Source organism: Rhodnius prolixus, unplaced genomic scaffold (genome assembly GCF_049639745.1).
Source record: "Rhodnius prolixus isolate KJV_2025 unplaced genomic scaffold, Rpr scaffold_6, whole genome shotgun sequence".
Lineage (NCBI taxonomy): Eukaryota > Metazoa > Arthropoda > Insecta > Hemiptera > Reduviidae > Rhodnius > Rhodnius prolixus.
The window spans coordinates 25,806,379-25,827,225 of record NW_027411634.1 but is presented as its reverse complement, the minus strand read 5'-3'; the positions used below and the strand labels follow the sequence as shown (position 1 = coordinate 25,827,225).

The 20,847-nt window shown below is 32.0% G+C and overlaps 1 protein-coding gene across 1 annotated transcript; it reads left to right on the top strand.

The window, feature by feature from the left end:
* The first annotated feature begins 584 nt into the window (after positions 1–584).
* On the top strand, positions 585–20,579 carry LOC141460173 (uncharacterized). Its single transcript, XM_074139913.1, has 9 exons — positions 585–732; positions 3,611–3,673; positions 6,434–6,539; positions 11,194–11,219; positions 11,302–11,340; positions 11,427–11,550; positions 13,833–13,909; positions 13,996–14,023; positions 20,236–20,579. Exons 1-9 carry the CDS (start codon positions 685–687, stop codon positions 20,343–20,345), a joined length of 621 nt encoding a protein of 206 aa, XP_073996014.1. The 5' UTR covers positions 585–684; the 3' UTR covers positions 20,346–20,579.
* Positions 20,580–20,847: the final 268 nt, after the last annotated feature.

Here is a 20,847-nt window from a genome sequence, read left to right as displayed (position 1 = left end):
GGGCGATTTTTGCTGCCCATTTTTTTGAATCCTCCCAATTTAGACTTCTTTAAATAAACTTGAAGGGTATCGGGAAGTTCATGTAGACATGGTTCCAGTCTTATCCATGAATGAAATGCTATGTCTTTATTAAATAATGATTTACTATAATTAACATAGTTTTAATCATTAACTCTGTTAATGAGGTGTCAAAGGTCTAGCACAAAATAATTTATTAATTTGAACAAAAAGGTAGAATGGGTAAAAGACAAATTTCTCTGCCCCAACTTGCTAACCAATTAATTGCAAGTATTATGTAATCCGAAGCTACAATTAACTTTAACTTTCATCATTAAAACTGACGTGGGAAAATTATAAAAGTATTGCAATAATCGTGGTGAAGGAGGTTTGGAAAATCAATTTATTGAAATTACTGAATATGTCTTAAAATTAAAATTTAATAAGAATAAAATCGGAAATGAAACATTTTCTATACAAAATCCTTGGATTAGATAATTTTTTTTGTATCCATTTTTTACCAGTTAAAGATGTATTAAAAATGGGAAAAGGGAGTCTAACATAAGGCAAGGACGTTCCTGGATAATTACCAGAATGGATAAGGACAATACTGGAGGTTAAGTAGGAGACAATGGCTATATAATAAAGTGGGAATATGACAATTGTATTCATTCGTTGTTTGTGAACATGGCTAGTAAAACATCATTTCTAATTTTCACTTTTACTCTGGCAGTTGTGAGTATTTCATTTATTTATGTCAACATATTATAGATTTAGGCACTTTGCGCGTGTTACGTTCTAGTGAATTTCAAACGGAATTCTATAAATAACTCTTCTGTCTACAATTTAAACCAACAATAATATTTCAAACTTAGACATGAACTAATGTATCTTAATAGTTCATCCTCCTAGTCAAAACTATAATGACTAAAGACTACAACTTAATATTAGAAGACTAAATACTAAATTTTTATATCTTTTACTCTTCTTTTAAGAGAAGGTACTTTAATCCTGCAGCTTTTTAATTTTGTAATTTAATCATATTCTTTTCAATGTCCCCTGAGTTAGAACTTTCAATTTAAAGTTTTAAAAACTTCAATAAAGTTTAGAATCAATTATAAATACTATTAAATAAAGAAAATTTATGAGTCACAACCTTTAGAGAAGGAGAAAGTCGTGTGTGTTCTCTCTCCAAATTATTGTTATTATTTCACCCAAATTATTTTCCGTAGATTTTCTGGGTCATTATTGTAAAAAAATCCAGTAAAATGTAAAATTAAAATTAGAATATAAATCAGACTTTCTCTTAAAAAATTATTAATTAGTGTGTAATTAACAGGGTTTGTTTTCTCGATTTTTTTTTGCAAATTTCAATATTATATTTCGCCAATGAGTTTCATTTGTATTTTACTTTATTTTATAAATTTTTTAGAGGGTTCTGAAGTTGCTGTAAATTCTAACTTCAACTGTATTATTTTATTATATGAAAAGATTAGTGTTAGACCTATTGTAATCAATCTAACGTTTATAGTAGTGCGTAGCTGTAAGGCACTGCTCATTACTGATAATTACCATATTTCAAACAAAAAACATGTATAGTAATCGATTACAAAATAAATAAATAAATAAATATTTGCTCCCTACATATATTTTCATAACAAATTCTGAGCTTAAATAATTACTTAACTGTTTAAAAAATAGTCAATAAGGGTTCACACAAGATTTTGCATAATTATATTTAATAAACATTCTCTAACCTAATCTATTCTATTGTAGAAAAAATACCGACTTAAAATAAGAACGAGAGTTGCCGCTTTTCTCTTTTATTGAAAAAAATTAAATTAAAATAATAATAATACGCAAAGAATAAACTAAAGACCATCATTCCCTGACCTGAAGGTCTTGTTGAGGGGTTTGGAGTTTTTAGGCTATCATGTCCTTGTTTCTACGCCAATATTAAGGCTTTCGCAATTACTAGTAACTGTGGCTTCTAAATTCTAGGTGAAGTAATCACATTTTTTATTGGGATTTAATTATTGTTATTCCTAACTAATACGCAAGAAGTGTTATGTACGTATACCTAACATTTTACGTTTAATTGAGTTTATGACAGTTCTAATTTCAGTTAGATTTCCAAATTTCCCAGAAACTGTTGTACTGGTAGCAGCAAACTTTCGGCTTTCGAACATAAAACAAAATTTCGAAACTAAAAATTCTACGAGGTGTGTTCAAAAACTAACGGGAATTTTCGTTTTTTGAAAAAAATATTTATTTATTCATCTACATTAATATTGTCGCCTTCAAAGTAGTCCCCTTCGCATACAATACACTTGTGCCAGCGCTTTTTCCAATCCTCGAAACACTTCTGAAACTCGATCTTTGTGATAGCTTTCAGCTCTTTCAGCGATTCGCTTTTAATGTCATCTATGCTTGTAAAACGACGGCCTTTTAATGTTCTCTTTATGTTTGGAAATAGAAAAAAGTCACATGGAGCCATGTCTGGCGAATATGGAGGCTGGGGCATCGTTAAAGTTTTGTTTTTGGCTAAAAATTCACGAACAAGCAATGAAGTGTGAGCAGGTGCATTATCGTGGTGCAAAATCCATGAATTGTTTTACCACAAATCCGGGCGTTTTTTTCGGATTGCTTTACGCAAACGGCGTTGAACTTGTAGGTAGTACTCCTTATTGATTGTTTGACCTTGTGGCAAGAATTCATGATGCACTATGCCATTAAAATCGAAGAACACAGTGAGCATAACCTTCACATTCGACCGCACTTGTCGAGCCTTTTTCGGTCTTGGCGATCCAGAATGCCTCCACTGGGACGATTGAGCCTTAGTTTCGACATCATATCCGTAAACCCATGTTTCGTCACCTGTTATAACACGTTTCAGTAGATCCGCATCGTTGTCGACTTCATTGAGTGACTCTTGAGCAACTTCCATTCTCCGCTGTTTTTGTTCGAAATTCAACAATTTTGGAACAAATTTTGCTGCCACACGTTTCATACCCAAAACATCCGAAAAAATTTCATGGCATGAGCCAATTGATATGGCAACATCATCAGCGACTTCTCTGATTGTGATTCGGCGATCGTTCATAACCATTTCTTTCACTTTTTTCACGTTTTCATCGGTTGTTGATGTGCTTGGACGTCCAGGTCGTTCGTCATCTTCAACGTTTTCGCGGCCATCTTGGAAACGCTTATACCACTCGTAAATCCTTGTTTTACTCATAGCAGACTCACCATATGCCTTTATTAACATTTCACACACTTTATTACACTTTATTTCATTTTTTACGCAAAATTTAATACAAATTCTTTGATCCATTTTTTTTAACAAACAAAAATCGCCAAGCTCGAAAAACACGTCTAACCTTAACGGCTGCCACTTAAGAAGTAAACAATGAATATTACTGAAAATTTTATCGTACTTCAGGGGCATGTTTACCAACATAATAAAAAAAAAAATTTTACAATCAGACTCTCCAAACCCGCGAAATTTAAAAATTCCCGTTACTTTTTGAACACACCTCGTATGCTAATAAATCTAAGTGATTTTTTTTTTATTTTGTTGAATACTTAATAATATTTATTTGTTTCTTTTTAGGTGTTCAGTGTTTGCTTGGCACAGGACGAGTCATGTAGAAGTCCTCCTGCAGGATGGCCAAGGGTACGACTCTTATTTCTAGACTATTCATTCTAATAAATGCCATTCTTTTGTTATAAAGTGGTTATAAAAAAAATGGCCCATTATTTAATTTAAAAGATAATGGTTTATCTACTTAGATGATTTTGTTAATGTTGTTAAAATTATGGACTGAAGTGACTTACTTGTTTTCCTTTTCAACCTTTCAACTAACAGGACTAATGAATATGTTTATTTAGAGGAATAGCGTACATAAATTAAAAGAAAAATTCAACCAAAGAAATAATACTTTTAAACCTATTTTGAAACATTAAGAGAAAGAAGTTAAAGAATTCAAAAATAATGAGTACCTGTTAAGTAAAAAGCAAATAGATGGCAAGATTTGGAAAAAAACAAAATATGAATAAAATGAAAAATAAATTGTTAATTAATGAAGGATTAATTAGAATAGGAGCAATTAATAATTTAATTCTCTTATGAGAAATATCGTGTAGGGCAGGTCACTCATTCCGAATTGACCATTTAGTCAATTTATTTAGTAATTTTAGTTTTAAGTCAGATTCACTTAGGTAAAATTGGGCATCGAAAGTTGTTCAGATCGAATGATCACATTTTAATCGAGTTCATTATAATGCTGCTCGTAGAAAGGCGCCTCTTGCGCCAATAGTTCGAATTCCGGTCTTTCTAATAAAATTGGTTACCTACGAAAAGAGTATCTACTATTTTTTACTGTCCAAGGGTACTTAATAAAAAAGTAAAAGTAAAGTAATTTCCTTTTTTTTCAGGCGGGCCTTTATGTTCAACTACCAATTAGGTGTCGTGGACGGAGGCGACTAGCAAACATACTTTACTGTAAATTTCTTTTATTAGCCATTAAATTAAATCCAAGGCCTAAGACCGGGAATCGAACCCCAGTACCACAATACATATTAGCTTTACAGGTCTCGCCTCTAACCGCTCGGCTACCGTGGCGCCTGGGTAGTTAATAAAAAAAAGAGTACAGTCGAACCTCGCTTAACGAGCATAATTCGTTCCAGAACCTTACTCCTTACGCGAAATACTCGTTAAGCGAAACAATTTTTTCATATAAATTAAAATAAAAGGGGATAATTGCTAGATCAGCCACACTTACACCATTTTCTCGTTTCTCAATGATTTTACGTTTCAATTCTAACGTTATTTTAATTCTTTTCGAAGCCATTTTGTTAGAGGGATAACAAAATAAACACAATAATATTTAAACACAAATGTTTAATGTCAAACACAAATGGACTTCCCCTATACACCACTCATTCGGTGAAGTTCGGTTTCGACTGTATCAATGCATTAGATACGTGGTGAATATGAAACGCATATGCGTAAACAGGAATGACTAATCGAAGAATGCGCAGTTTTCGATGAGTCAGCGAAAACTGCGCAGTCAGCGAAATGTCATTAGAAAACTATCGTTATGCGAAACATCGCTCGCTATAAGAATCAATTTGTTTTACTCGTTATGCGAATTACTCGTTAAGAGAGGTGCTCGTTATGCGAGGTTCCACTGTATTTAAAAGAAAAATAAAAAGTTTGTTCTGGTTTCCATATACGTAGAGTATATAGTTAGGAACATTTTGCGGTAAACTAAATATTTTCTTCATGAAGAATCTCTGTAACTTTTCTCGTTCATCAAAGGCAACAAACCACAATACCTGACTACCATAAAATATCACAGAGAGAAAATGTAGGCTTCTACCAACTATTCTCTTGCTGTTACCATTTCTTTGATTTGGAATCAGCTAAGTTCTCACTTCACTTCGCAGAAGTTATTGAACGTTCATACGTAAAAAAAGGTCACGGACCAAAACAAATGTAGTATTTTATTGTTTCTGTGACTACTGAAAATTGGTGACTATTGGTATTTTTTACATAATTTATCATGCCCCTCTAAGCACATATGGTAATGTTTGTTATCAAAACAAATGCGACTTGCTATTTCAGCACTCACTAACCACCTTCATTTTTTTTTTATTTATCCTTTTAATGAAATTTACACCTGTACCTACAGGGTACAATAGGAAATGTGATAGGTATAAATCAATAGCGTGTCAGACGTGAATGACGGTCATCCAGTGATGGCCGCCATTAGTCACCCAGTTGGTCACGGGGCCAACGGCGCCTCAGCCGTCTTCGGGGATTGGAGGGTAGTGTAGTTGAAGATAAGTTTACAGCTAAAGGGTTGTGATGAAGTGAGAGTTTTTGGTGAAAATTTTTATATCGAATTTTGGCAAGTTCGGAGATGAGTGGAATTTGGAGATCTGTATGAATTGTTTGGTTGCTAACATAGAATGGAGCGTCTACTATGCGGCGGACAATTTTAGATTGGAGAGTTTGCAGTCTATTGATGTTTGATTTTTTAGCTGTTCCGTAAAGTTCGAGTCCTGTAAGTCCATATTGGTGTGAGAAGAGCTGTATAGAGTCGTCGTTTGTTCTGTAGTGAGAGTTTTGAGCGTTTGTCTAGTAGTCTGGCTAGAAGTTTGTATCGTTTGTTTAGTTCGGTACGTTTAAGTCTTGTATCGGGGTTCCAGGTAAGTCTCTTGTCTAGGTACATTCCAAGGTACCGCACATGGTCGGCTGGTGGGATAGGTGTATGATGTAAGAAGACCACCTTCATTTAAAATTACTTCTGTATTACTTCAGAATTACCTCAAGTAATTCCTAGAGTTCGCTTATTGGTTGTACACTAGCCATGAAACGAATGATTTAATGGAGTATTACTTATTTAATTATTATCTCTTTACTTTACAGAGGCCTCCACAATGTTGTGATATTCCATTTCCATTAGAGAGTATGAAAAGACAATTTGGATCCTGCGTGAGACAGATTGGCAGACCCTCCTCTGCCGTTCCTACAGGTGATATTAATTAGATTTTTTTTTAAAGAAGTTTTGTAACGTACATTTAAATTTGATTTGTTTGTTGGGAATTCTTAAATATCGAAGATCTGAGTTTTTGAAGGTGCAGTTTGAAATGGTCTAAACAAACTTAGATTTGAAAAAAGTAACTTACAGCTTAAAAGTTTTTTTTTTTTTCAAGCCCTAAGCAATTCATCGTACACGAACTTTTGAATTGACGTGAATTTTAAATTGGGAATGCATTTGGGAGCCAAGTATATATTTATTATAGTTTATTTTACATTTATACACACATTTAGTTTTACTAAATTCTCTTTTTTATTAAGTTAGTTTGTGTTATTCCGCTTTAATCTTTCTTATTGAACAGAAAATGTTGTATTTTCATTATAACCAAATAATATATTGTATGTCCAAATGAAATAATTTGGGCAACATGCAACTTTTAAGCTAGCCATTGGCATTACAGTTCTCTATATAGAGTGATATTCCATTATCGTAATTCTAACTAAACTTGCAACATCGTTTTACTGTGATTCAATTAATAGCTCTCAGTTAATCAATTCTGCAAACTATTGTTAGGTTAAAAGTTTGAATTTTATTTATTTTTTTCTATTCAATTAATAGAATTTCGAATTTAACTTTTTTTTCTGGAAAAAAAACTATTGCTGTTTCCCTATTAAAGTAGCAAAGGTAATAAAATTGCTCCCGTTCGCAATATACCTCGTAGAATTGCTACTTAAATATTGAACTCACATAGGAAAAGAAACTATTAACTTTGGTGATGGATAAGTAATACATTTAGCAATTAGGTGGAAGTTGCCTAAAAAATTAAATTATTAACGTTATCTAGGAGGGGTGTAGCTCAGTGGTTAGAGAAATGGATTCCCGCATGGAGATCCCGGTGTCGAATGCTGTGTTGTTCCATAGATTTCTTATATTTAGATGCTTCTTTAAGCGCTCTGCCCGGTGACGAGAGAACGCTATATGACCAGAAGCTGGAAAAAAGCTCCGGTCGCCAATAACTCAGATGACTTAAATTAAAAAAAAAAAATGAAAATTAAAATAACGTTATCGAGAAACTACTTACTCAACCAGGACTTACAATCTACTGTCACAAGTTATAAAAGGCTTAAAACAGAGATTGGCACCAGATTAAATGGAAAAATTATTATTTGTATCAACTCTTTAAATAAAGGCGTGTACTGGCACACCGAAATCCTAAAAGATAAAAGCAATATGTCTCCAGAAGAAACAAAAAGAAGATATCTAAGTATATTTTCCTATCCATATTGTTGTTTTCAATTAATCTAAAACATTCTGTGAAGCACAGAATTGCAAGCAATAAAAAATATCTTAAATATAGGAGGAAGCAGAAAATTATGTGTATAGCAATCTTAAAAGAGCCAATCCTAAATTTAATGATGTTTGGTCCAATCAAGTAGAAAGGAAATAGGTAAGCCAGGATGACTTAGTAAGCTACTGGGGAACGGAAATTGGCCGAAAGAGAGGAAAAAGGAAAAGGTCCTTCTCTAGAAAAGGACTGCATTGACCTAGACATCTGGTTTCAGAGAGTACACGGAAGCCCCCTGTGTAATGGCGCGGTAAGAACAATAAAAAGAATTCAGATAGCGAACTCGAAGCAAAATAAAATATATAAAGATAATGCTACGCTAAAATAAATATATACATGTTTGTTTTTCTTCTATTATTTTCTTCTATTTTTTTACTCTTTTTTTCTACATCATTTGGTGATTGGAGATAAATAAGAAGATAAAGTTTTGTAATTTGTTGAATTTATTGATATTTTTCTTAATAATTATGAAAACTTTTTAAGAAAAAATGAAAGTTTTGTTCATCCAAGTTTTCTTGAAATAGGACTTTAATGGGTTATTATTTATCCATTTCAAACATTGAAGAAGAAAAAATTGATAGAAAAGTTATTCTAGCTGATATTTTTATCAATCATTATCTGTAAAATTTTCTGAACTGAGAAGAAAACAGAATGTCAGGGACTGTTTTGAAAATTAAAATATGTTTTATGTCAATGAAATGAAAATTTATTATTTAATATACTCGTATATGCTCATGAATATAGAGAACATAAACATAAAAGACCTAAAAAAACTACATGAATTATTTGACGTAAAAACCGGCTGCCCACAATACAGTGACTATCTGGAGAATTAGATTATTTTGCTTGTAAATGATTAATGATTTTTGACGGAATATTTTGACGTAAGAATATTCTTACTCATCATTCATACTTAAATGAATTATATTATCTTTATTATATAAAATGTAAGCCACTTTACAAAAAAATTATAGATTTACTCATTTCTACCAATCATGTAATCTATCATCTTGTTCCCAGGCAAAAATGCTTTACCAAGCCATTCATTTCTGTAATTTAGCCACAAACCGCTTCAATATGGTGTCCACTAACAATAACTTCCAAAGAGCATCGAACATTGCTTTCAATTGAGAAAGGTGGAAAGTACGAGGTGTTGATACTAAATAACGAGGCTAATGCTATAAAACATTTTATTTTAAATTTATACATATTTAGTAATTATCACCTTCAATATATACCCCTCCCCTATCACTACAACGCGCCATGCGAATTTACCATTGTTCGAAACAGTGCTGGAAGTCTTTTTCTGTGAGCTCCTGTATGTGCGCGTGCCGCTTTCTCTTTCACAGCTTCAACGGACTGAAATCGTGTCCCTTTTAATGCAGATTTAACTTTGGGGAACAGATAAAAGTCATTTGGGGCTAGGTCAGGCGAATAAGGCGGATGGCCTAAAACTGGGATGTTATACTTGGCTAGAAACGTCTTGACAGTGTGAGCTGGCGCGTTGTCTTGATGGGGAACCCGTGACTTGTTCTTCCACAAATCTGGTCCGTTTTTTCCTTACTCTTTCACGGAGTTGAGCAAGCACCTCACGGTAGTAATGTTGATTAATTATAATCGATATTTTCATCCGTTTTGGACGTGGAAGGGCGACCCGGGCGGTCATCATCTCCGACGTTTTCTCGGCCATCTTGGAAACGCTTGAACCGCTCAAAAACTCGCGCACGTGATAAACATTCATCGCCATAAACTTCTTTTAATAAAAGATAAGTATCAGTAGCGGTTTTACCCAGTTTCATGTGAAATTTCACGACAATTCGTTGCTCTACTACATGTGTAGTATCATGTTTTCGGCAAAACGAAACTAACACCTCTTACACAAACGACGGTTCCGGTCAGACAGATTTCTCTACAAACACGTGACTAGCAGCGTCAGTCTCGTTATTTAATAGCCACAACTCGTAAAGTAATGTTTATTTTTATCAGTTGAACCTAAAGCCCAACAGCCAAAGAAAGCGTGTACGTATTTCTGTGACAACACCCTGTCGTATTTGCATCATTCTCTTTTGTCTTGTACAAAGGCCTTTATATATATATTGTGGTCGTATTTGTTGATTAGAGCAAATCACAAGTGTTAAAATGTACCGCCCACTAACGTCGCATGAGACCTCATAGCTTACAACACTTACGACAGATGAAATTAGCCACCCATCTTCTCTAGGAAAGTTCTGGAAAAAAATGATAGTAGCTCGCATTTATGAATAATCGCTCCTTGCTGGCAGACAGCCAAAAAAAAATAGCCATTGATGCGGGATTTTTCATTTATTTTGATGTATGTAATAATTTCTGACGTTCAAGAAAATCGTAGAAATTAGATTTTTAATTATATTATATTGATTTGTGGCATCATTATTTTGTTAGCAAGGTGAACTACAAAATATTTTTCTAAAGATGGTACCAGCTGACTGTGTAAATCCATTACTAACCGACCGTTTCTCCCAGTTAAGGAAACCCCTTCATTGAAATGAAAAGCATCCATAGAATTTTCAATTAATTTAGTAGAGTAAGGGAAATGATAAATTATTGCTCGTTTTCCTTACTTTTATTTTGCACACAATCAAATCGATAATCAGTCGTTTTTTTTTCTTCTTCTTTTCTGTTAAATGCATAATTTATGACATACAGAAACCTGGGCTGGATGAACATGATGAATAGACTGGATTACAATCTCCTTAATCATTGACGTTGACATCTTATTCAACGATCTCACCTCTAATATACCCTGTTTAAGAGAGTTTTTGAAATTTAAAAAGTCTAAACAATTTCTTTCTCTGCTGAGAAATTAATACGGTTATATAATTGAAACTTAAATAAGAATAAAACAAAAAAAAAAAAAAAAACTAAATCTGTTGCAAACATCATTCTTGTATTTTTTCATCCTCATGCAGTTTTAATGTGACCAAAACTTTATGCTGGATTCTTTAGCAATTCTGGATAACTAAAATTACATTTCAAGCTTCCCTAAATTTCGTATTTTGAGTTTAGTAAATGCCATAGAAACATAACTACGATAATTAAGGATTATTTTTTAAAATTTGACGCTTGCATTCTAAAAAGAAGATGGATTATAGGCTTGCTCAGCCCTGGCGTTCTGGAACGATTATGGGATAGATAGGCTTGATTCCTCTCTTGGTCTTATATGCTGCTCCTTTGCCAGGGTGTTCGCCATTCTAGAATTGTTAAAGGTTTTTACGATGAATAGTTAATTATTCTAATTGGCGTTATTATTTTTATTTTTTCCAGCTAAAGCAGTAATGGAGGCAAGATATGTAAGTAAAGGCAAACAATTTTATAAAAAGCATGGTTTCCATATGCAGAAATTAATTTTCAAAACAAACTTTTGTTTTACAGTGCATTGAAGAATGTGTGTACAAAGGAATGGGATTGTTGGTGAGATGAAATAATTTTTCTGTACCTATCTAATTGTATTTCTAATTAAAAAGTTTTCGTAAAAGTTATTATTACTTCTTTTTCAGGATGAAAGTGGTACAGCTTTAAATCATCAACGACTAACCCAGGAACTTAATCGAGCTGTAACCGGTGCTGGACTCTGGGAGTCAGCAATGCAACAGGCCATCACGTCCTGTTCTGGAGCAACTGGTGTGTATCTTTTTTTTTTTTTTAAAAAAAAAAAATACTATATTTCTTATTTAAAGTAGCAAGAATCAAAAACTTTGTTTGAAGTAAGCCATGATTAGAGACTCGGATTATGTTATTTACAATTTACCCCACAGCAAAAAGCCCATTAACTCGTTGCATTTTCTGAACAATTTTTTTGCAGTGAATATCCATTTGCAGTGTTGAAAGTTTGAATAAAAGTACAAATACTCCAACTAAGAAATTTATTCTAAATAAGAAGATTTATAAAATTTATTCATAAAATTTCGTAAGAAACAAATACGTAGTTTTGTTACTACATTAAGTTTTCAGAAAACTTAATCGGGAACTATTCGTGCAAGATACACAAAGTAATTTAACGGTAGGCCATTAAATAACTTCTTAAAGAGCTTAGTTAGTTGCTCCAAAATTCGTTATATTTCATTTATTTTCGACAATTAATCCTTTAGCAATCGTCCTACTGGATAGTTATAATTTTAATGTATTTTAATTTGCTTCTTTGAACTTCTGAATCGAAAACTTTCTTTTTTATACATCTTAGGTCTTAATCTTATCTGGTGTCATCGATGGATAATTCCTTAGGTAGGTTGTTGGCCTCAAAATAAACCAGTTCATCGGCAGAAAAAATCTCTGATATAAATATATTTGGTAAATACATTAAATCAACTGTTTCAATTTCTTGGGCAAGAAATTTAAATAATTAATGAACTTATTTCAATAAACCACTTTGGCAAATAATTGTTTATGCAATTAACAATTTCTTGATGAAAAGTCAAAAAAATTTAGGAATATTTGCAAAAATTGCTAGTTTCTTTCTTTTAAAAAAGTTTAAGACATTTACGAAACTTTCCAAAAAGCTAATCTTTCAAAAAAAAGGCTCGAATTTTTAAATACCAAACTGCATTCGTGAGATGTTTAGCTTTGTACACTTGTTTTATGTGGAGAAAAAGTTAGAAGTTCAGTATTCTTTAATAACAATCACACCATTTGATAGATCGATTTAGATAAAGCATCTGCTCTCCAATAACCAACCATCTCTGACGGTTCCCTAAGGAGCATAAATCAAATCCATGATGTTCATAACTATGTGCACATTTGTGTAGATAGTTTAAGACGTACATTATGTGAGTAAAAGGTGGCGGGGGTGGTGGAGAGATGGAAATAAAATAAATTTACTGTGAACCATGATATGGCTGCCATAGTGGTTTCAACCAAGAAAGAGCAGGCTATAAAATGCGTACAAATTCTTAAGCAAGCCGTTCTTGGTTTTCTTTTTCTTGGAGCCTGTATATAAGAGGCCTTAGATTTTTTTTAATGTGAAAATATGAGAAACTTAAGTTATGTTAGGTATCCGCTATGATATCTGAAGATGATTGGACAAAATGTCCTGCTGAAAACGTAGGCCTTACTTTACTGTAATTCATTAAAAACAGTAATAAAACTGTAATTATCTTTAAAAAATAATTGAAATAAATAAATAATCCTAACGATTTAATAAAATAAAGTTTAACCTTATGGCATAAATAAAAGAACAACCCTTTCAACTTACAAAACCTCTTTTTAAACTTCTTGGTCTTTTTAAAAATTAAGAATACATAAAGGCATCTAATAACATTCAATGTTTGAGTAAAGAAATTAATTAGGCATAAAAGAGGAAGAGAGTCTTAATAAGAAAACTTTACTTTTCTGTTATTAATAATTAAACTTTGCCAAACTAATTAAAAATGTTATCATGCAATAATTTTCATGCAAGTTTTTCTTTACTGGCTGAGATACGAACATTTAACCGCAACTTTTAATTTTTTGAAAGAAAAAAAGACCTTTTCTTTCCCCTCTTATATTCTCATTGCAAGAATTGTTAATGTGTTTAATTATTGATGTACAGTTTTCTCCTGATTAGTTACATTGTGTAAGATTAAAAATGTAACAAATGGTGATGACGCGTAGAATGCTAACAAAATAACTCAAAAACCAAATATAGTAGAAGCTAACTTTATACTTCATAATGTTACGGATGTCGCCATGGTCTGTCAAAATGAAAGTGCAAAATTATTTTTTGGATATTCCCAAATTCCTCGCAAAATTGTTAGAGCAAATTTTCTTCAATTTTTTGAAAGATATTTCTTGATTGGTCTGCACATCTTATTTTCCACGGTTTTCATGAAGATCTTTATTGCTGATATTTCTTAATAATTCCCATCCTGATTTCCTATGAGTTTTTGTTTGTTTGTTTGTTTGTTTAAATACATGGTGATGTTTAAAAGGTCAAGGGAGCGATGATTCATCATGCAGCGAAATACCTCATGCGTTCACACACTGCCTAATGAGGCAATTATTTTTGGTAAGTCAAGAGAGGTAAAATATACGTTACATCACTTTGACAAAACTACATTGTAATTATCTTTTCCTATTTGTTTATTTTCACAGAATTGTCCAGCCGACAAGTGGAACAACAGTAAGTTAATTATTTAAAATTAATTTTTATAAAGTACGGAAAATAATTTGTTTGACGTTCACTAATATTATAATAATTATTAACTCTATTATTATTGTCAAATAATACTATTTCAAAGTATTAACTTATTAATTAGTATTTTCATTTAATTTTCTCCATAGTGACACAAGAAATTGCTTGTGGTTTTTCCGCACTGTGGTTCTTTACTTAAATTCATTGCACCTTCCACTGGTGGCCAGGTAAGGTCACTAATGCTGCCAACTTTCCTCTCTACGCGAAAACCCTTCCTAAATATTTGGAAGAAACCTTCTCCAAGAGAATTCTAAGTAAGTTATGTTTCCTCTAACTCCCGTAAAGGCCACGCATAGACGAGGGAGTCGATAGTTAGGAATAACTACTTCCTGACGCAGCTCACATGCCACCCCATTTTACCAACGCTCCCAGGAAGTTCTGAAGATGGTTCCTCCATCCAGATAAGGGGAAAACATTCTTGAAAGTTCTAGAAAGAGAGAGAAGCTAGAAGCTAATCTCTTGCTGGTGCCTCATGCAGCTCATCCCGTAACGTCTTTCATTTACGTACTCTGAATTAATGAGTTGGGTGTGTTCTGGGAAGGAAATACACCCTTCCTACCCTTGTAAATATCCAGGCTTTATATGGAAATCCCAGAAATCAGAAAGCCGGCAGATTAAGGTAACCACTTCCCAGTTCTAAAACCTTTCCCCTTATTGTCAATGATATTTGTTAGGCCACTAAACGAATTTAATTCATTACTTCAATTACAATGCTCTAAAGTCAAATTCCCCAATTCGATGAATAATCTATACTGTTTAAACTTTCCTATCTTATTTAAATATAAATATTGCGTTTTTGAAATTAATTTTACAATTACAAAATCTGAAGCTAAAACTGCAAAAGAAAGACAATTTAGCTAAATTAAGTGATATTTTAAAAACATAACCTACCATTTTTAAAAAACTGATCTTTATTCTTTAAATTTATCACTTTATTTAACCCATAAAATTGAATATAAATCCTGTATTTGATTTACCAATAGCATACCTATCTTGAATATCAGGAGAAAAAAAATCTGGGATGTGGAGAAAACACGTTTTCTAAAAATTTCTATTTTAAGAAAAGTGTTCGATTATTCTTTGAGAATTACAGAGTAAGAGTGTTTCTTCTTTTATTATTTTCTTCACTGTAGTTCTGTGGTTATTGTTTTGAACACCACCTGATTCAGTCCAGTTTTTGGCGAACATAAAAACATAAAATTTAGTAACAAGTTGATGGCAAACTGTACAACCAAAGAAGCCGAAAATTTGGTTATGTTTTGGTAGGACTTGTGGTTTAGCCTCGGGTTAATATTTAGAATATTTCAGTATTCCTGATCTTATTAGTTATATCAGCTCCTTATTTAGGTCTATAGACTAATATTATTTTAAAGACAAAGTCAACATTGTACCATGTCGAAACAACCAATTTCACTTTCCACTTTTATCTTTGAACTTCCTGCTTTCATTAAAACTTTATTTTAATCAAACTAAACTTGTTTACAAAATTTAAAAGTTGCAAACTTTTTTTTTTTGTGGGTATGAGTTAGAATATTTTAGTATTTGTTTTCGTTTTGGTTGAACTTGGATGAGTCACTATGAATTTGTCCATCTTTGAAAAAAAAAATCCAGGCTTTCCAAAATTTAAGGAGATGAAAATTTGTTTTGTCAATTTTTTTAGAAATTCGTGAATTGTTATTTAAATGCCAAGAAGTGTGACGGGAATTGTTCACACCCAGAAATGACCTGAGTAAGCTTTTTGAAGAGAACATAATTGAAAAATAAAAAAAAAAAAATCCTATGTTTTAGCTTTTGACAAGGCAGCCGATTTATTCTTACCTCTTTATGAACTATTTTTTCAATTATTATTGTTTATTGTTCCATGCTTGAATACTAGTTGTAAACTCTGTTGAATTATTAGTTGTTTTTGTCTTTAGATTTTTTTTTATTTTTATTTTAGTTCTTCTTTATTTGTTTTCTTGTTCTAAGATTGAATATTCTTAACACTTATGAGTTTAATGATTTTTCTTAAATTTTTTATTGATTTTGCGTTGGTATAGTTGATCTCAAAGTGGTAGCATAAGAAAATAAATAAACAAATAAAATAACAATCTTAAAATAATTTATTTATTATTTGGTAATGTAATATACAATATATAACTTTTAAAGCTATAGATTTAAACTTTTTATGAGCAAATCTTTTAAAATATTTTTATCTCAAAATATGGGATACATATTCTTATTTCATATAGTTATAATTTGTTTACAGGGTGTTCATTTTAAGACGGCTCAAATGCATTTGATGCTTAAACGATTAATCTGAGCAAAAAATGGTAGAGGAAAAATTTGTTGCCCGTCACCTCTAGTTTCAGAATATGTGACTTGATTTTAAATTCCTGCCCACATACGCGGCTGACGCGCGACCAAAATTGATGGTTTGCAGTTGACCCCCATTTTCATATGCACAGTTCTAAAGAGTATAAAAAGTTATTAAAGAAACCGGAAACCGCAATTCGATATCTTTAAAATTAAAGGTCCTAGGTTATTTCAAAATCTGGTATTTATTAATCATATTTCAATTTCTTAACTTGTTATCAAAGAGAAAGAAGAGCACGCTAAGGTCATTTTTATGTATTTTTTCATCTCCTGAAAATATTGCCAAGGCAGTAAAGCTAATATTTTTCTTGATATCGGGAAATAAGTAGTTTTTCGAGTGTTTTTCTAAGCAATAATCAAATGTTAAGAGCTTTAGATGTTCTCAAGCATACCCAAAATGGCTAAAACTAATTTTACATATGTTACAAACAAGAAGGTTTAATAATTATTTGGTAATTTTGGGAGAGTTGCGTTTAATTACCAAAAATATTGGAAACCTCCTGCCACATATTAAAGTGATCAATATCTTTCATTTAAAGGATCAAACTTATTCCTTAATTTATCAAATAATGCACTTTACTCAACTTGTGAAGCATGTACTGTACCTTCAAAGGTGCCTCCTCAGATACAGAGAGCAGTTGATAACCTCCTGGCTAACCTGTAGTGATGGGCAGAACGAGTCCGTCTTTGGACTCGTTGGATTTGAATCAGTTCCAGGGTTGGAATCGATTCCAACAACTCGTTCACCGATTCCGGTCTCTGTACTTACCCTATGCATTAGTAAAAATGTCACGCAATTTATTAAAAAATATCATTAAATGTTAGCTTTCCCAGTTAATAACAAAACTATATTTCTTTAACACACATTGAGTACTATCCCTAATTTCCAATTGCACTGATAAATATAAAATTAACAACGTAACACAAAAATTAACATAAAAATAGACTAGTCAATTATAAAAATTAAAGCAATGCTGTTTAGTCATTATCTAGCTTGACCACTGGAAGACTGGAGTTAACGTGCTTCAAGAGGATCCAAGGTAGAGAAACGGAAATGGGTAGGAAATTATTCCCATAAAAAAAATTCTAACCCTTCAAGCAAAATGATAATTACTCATAAATAAAGAAATATTTATTTACTAGGACTTGTATATCAAGCTTTAAAAATATTATCTTATTATCTTACGAAAAGAAAAAGCTGTGTGCTTAATCTTTAACATAGCGCTGGACACTCTTATTCTTATCTTCATTGGGTAAGTTTAACCGTGTACATGACCGTGAGACAGTCAAAGTAACACTGAGCCAAAATTTAGTATTACCTAATTGGTTTACTTACTGCAGTATCCCTCCCACTCTATCACCAATTTCACAAACATTCATCGATTGGAAATAATTTTTAGTTAAATATTCGTTTTATTTGAATACAAAAAACATTATAACGCTTTCTTAAGATGATTTTAATTTTTAAAATTTGTTTTTGTCCATTACTCTTATATAATACGAAGAATTTCAAATAAAATATAATATACAAACACAATGATCTAGTATGCAGGTGGAGTCAGTCCTCGTTACCATAGCAATGGAACCGTTAAACAACTCCGGTTCCAGCTCCAGCAATTTCTATTGGCTAGATTCAGTGAACGAAAAAATGGAACGAGTCCGGTTTCAAAAGGATTTAAATCACTCCGGATTCGACTCCACCAACTCCAGTGGATTTAACCAATGAAAATGCTAGAGCTGGGCCGGAGTCGTTTAACGGTTCCGTTGTCATGGTAACTACGACTGACTCCACCTGAACACTAGATCATTCTGTGTTTGTATATTATATTTTATTTGAAATTCTTCGTATTTTATAAGAGTAATGGACAAAAACAAATTTTAAAAATTCAAATCATCTTAAGAAAGCGTTATAATGTTTTTTGTATTCCAATGAAACGAATATTTAACTAAAAAATATTTTCAATCGATGAATGTTTGTGAAATAGGTGATAGAGTGGGAGGGATACTACACTAAGTAAACCAGTTAGGTAATACTAAATTTTGGCCCAGTTTTACTTTGACCGTCTAGCTGACATGTACACGTTCAAGCTTACGCCAATGAAGATGAGAGTAAGAGTGTCCAGCGCTAAGTTTAAGATTAAGCACACAGCTTTTTCTTTTTGTAAAACAATAAGATAATATTTTAAAAGCTTGATATTCAATTCTTAGTTAATAAATATTATGAGTAATTATAATTTTGAAGGGTTAGAATTTTTATGGAATAATTTCCTACCCATTTCCGTTTCTCTACCTTGAATACTCTTGAAGTAAGTTAACTCCAGTCTTCTAGTGGTCAAGCTAGATAATGACAAAACTGCATTGCTTTAATTTATATTTGACTAGCCTATTTTTGTGTTAATATTTGTATTACGTTGTTAATTTTATATTTATCAGAGCAATTGGAAATTAGGGATAGTACTCAATGTGTGTTAAAGAAATATAGTTTTGTTATTAACTGGGAAAGCTAACATTTAATGATATAATAATATAATAAATTGCGTGACATTTGTTCTTATGTTTAATCGTTCCAAACCTTCTGCTGCCTCATTTTCATTTTTATTTGCCTAAATTTTTTGGGGCGGGGCGGAATCACTTTTTTTAAAAATAGGGATTTGAATCAACTCGTTCCACCATCGGACTCGTTCCAATGGAACGAGTCCGCTCAAATAGCCCATCACTACTAACCTGGCTTGCGAGCCAGAGGAGGCACCTTTGAAGGCACAGTACATGCTTCGAATTGCGGTTTCCGGTTTCTTTCATAACTTTTTATACTCTTTAAAACTGAGTATATGAAAATGGGGGTCAACTGCAAACCAACCCTCACTTTTGGTCGCGCGTCAGCCGCGTATGTGGGCAGGAATCAAGTCACATATCGTCGCCTAAGAAGTGATACCTCGTAACTACAATTTCAACGAAAATTACATTTTTATATATAAAAAATGAATATATATATAAAATTTATTTTTTATAAATTACACTTTCAAGACGACAGTCACATTAATAGTTAATATTGAAAGAAGAATTACTGTATGCCTTAAAATGAATTTTATATCCTGTTTTTTCCTTCTCCTGTAAAGTTGATATTTTCTAGTTACGAGGTATCACTTCTTAGGCGACGATACTCTGAAACTAGAGGTGAGTGGCAACAAATTTTTCCTCTACCATTTTTCGCTCAGATCAACCGTTTAAGAATGAAATGCATATGAGCCGTCTTAAAATGAAACCCTGTATATTAAAAATTGTAAGGAATATATTGTTCACAAATGTGTAAAATTCCTAAATAGTTGATTTGAACTGTAAATTTTATTGCGTTTAATGTAAATTTGATTGTAGAAGATCTCATATTCTTTTCTACAAAATTTTCTAGAAGATAAATGGGCACCTCCAGTAATTTTGTTTAGCAAGCTAAGAAATATTGATTATACTCAAATCCGTCAGTATATCTGAAAGAAATAGTAAATTAATAGAGAACAATTTTCCTTCTCTGTGCCGTTTGTTCTTAAAGAATATTTCTTGGCGTTTACAAACTGTTTGTACAAGTTTCTTGTAAACTTCTTCTAAAAAGCCATTGTACAATATTACTTACTTTTTCATATTTAGGATATTTAATACCAATTTATTGTCAACTTTTAGACCAATATTTTGTTAAATCTTGAAACATTCATAAATTTGCTATGAAAAACATGGTCGATTTTTTCCTAAAATATCTATTGAATATTTTAATTGATTTCAAATGTAAATTGCAGGCGCTGAATGCAACCTGGTAAAAGACAGGATGCAAGTGTGTCCAAACATCCCGCCGCCGCCTCCAATACCGCCCCAGCAGAGATCCCAACAACAGAATTTTCAACCATAAGTAACAAGTGTTCCCATTTTTGAGCTGTTTTTTTTTAATTATTATTACCATAATTATGATTATTGTACTTTATTTTTTGTATAAATTGAACATCCTATTTTAGTTTTGGCCTAAATTGTAAATACATTGTTAAATTTTTCAGCTTATTGTTGATGTATTATTCTCCTTTTTATTCTTCTTTTTTTTTAAAGGGAATTTAGAACAATTTTATAAAAATAAAATTTTTGAGCTTGAGCACGTATTTTATTATCTTTTTAAGATTATTCCCTATAAATATCCACCGTTAACGGTATAAAAACAGAACTTCTTCAGGAGTACAACAAGGCTAATCAGAAGTGCTACCTAGATATTATACTACCATATACTATATACATATATAGTAAATAAAAGTGACATGTTGTTGGTTTACCACAGAATGATTTTAATGGAACTTATGTATTTCTAATGAAACATAATCTTGATGTAGAATAATAATAAAAAAAAGTGATATTTTTCATTGCAA

Coding starts and splice junctions, on each gene's coding strand:
- LOC141460173 (XM_074139913.1), top strand. CDS start 685: ATGGCTAGTAAAACATCATTTCTAATTTTCACTTTTACTCTGGCAGTT. Junction 3,674..6,433: donor CTCCTGCAGGATGGCCAAGG/GTACGACTCTTA, acceptor TTTACTTTACAG/AGGCCTCCACAATGTTGTGA. Junction 11,551..13,832: donor GTCCTGTTCTGGAGCAACTG/GTGTGTATCTTT, acceptor GATGTTTAAAAG/GTCAAGGGAGCGATGATTCA.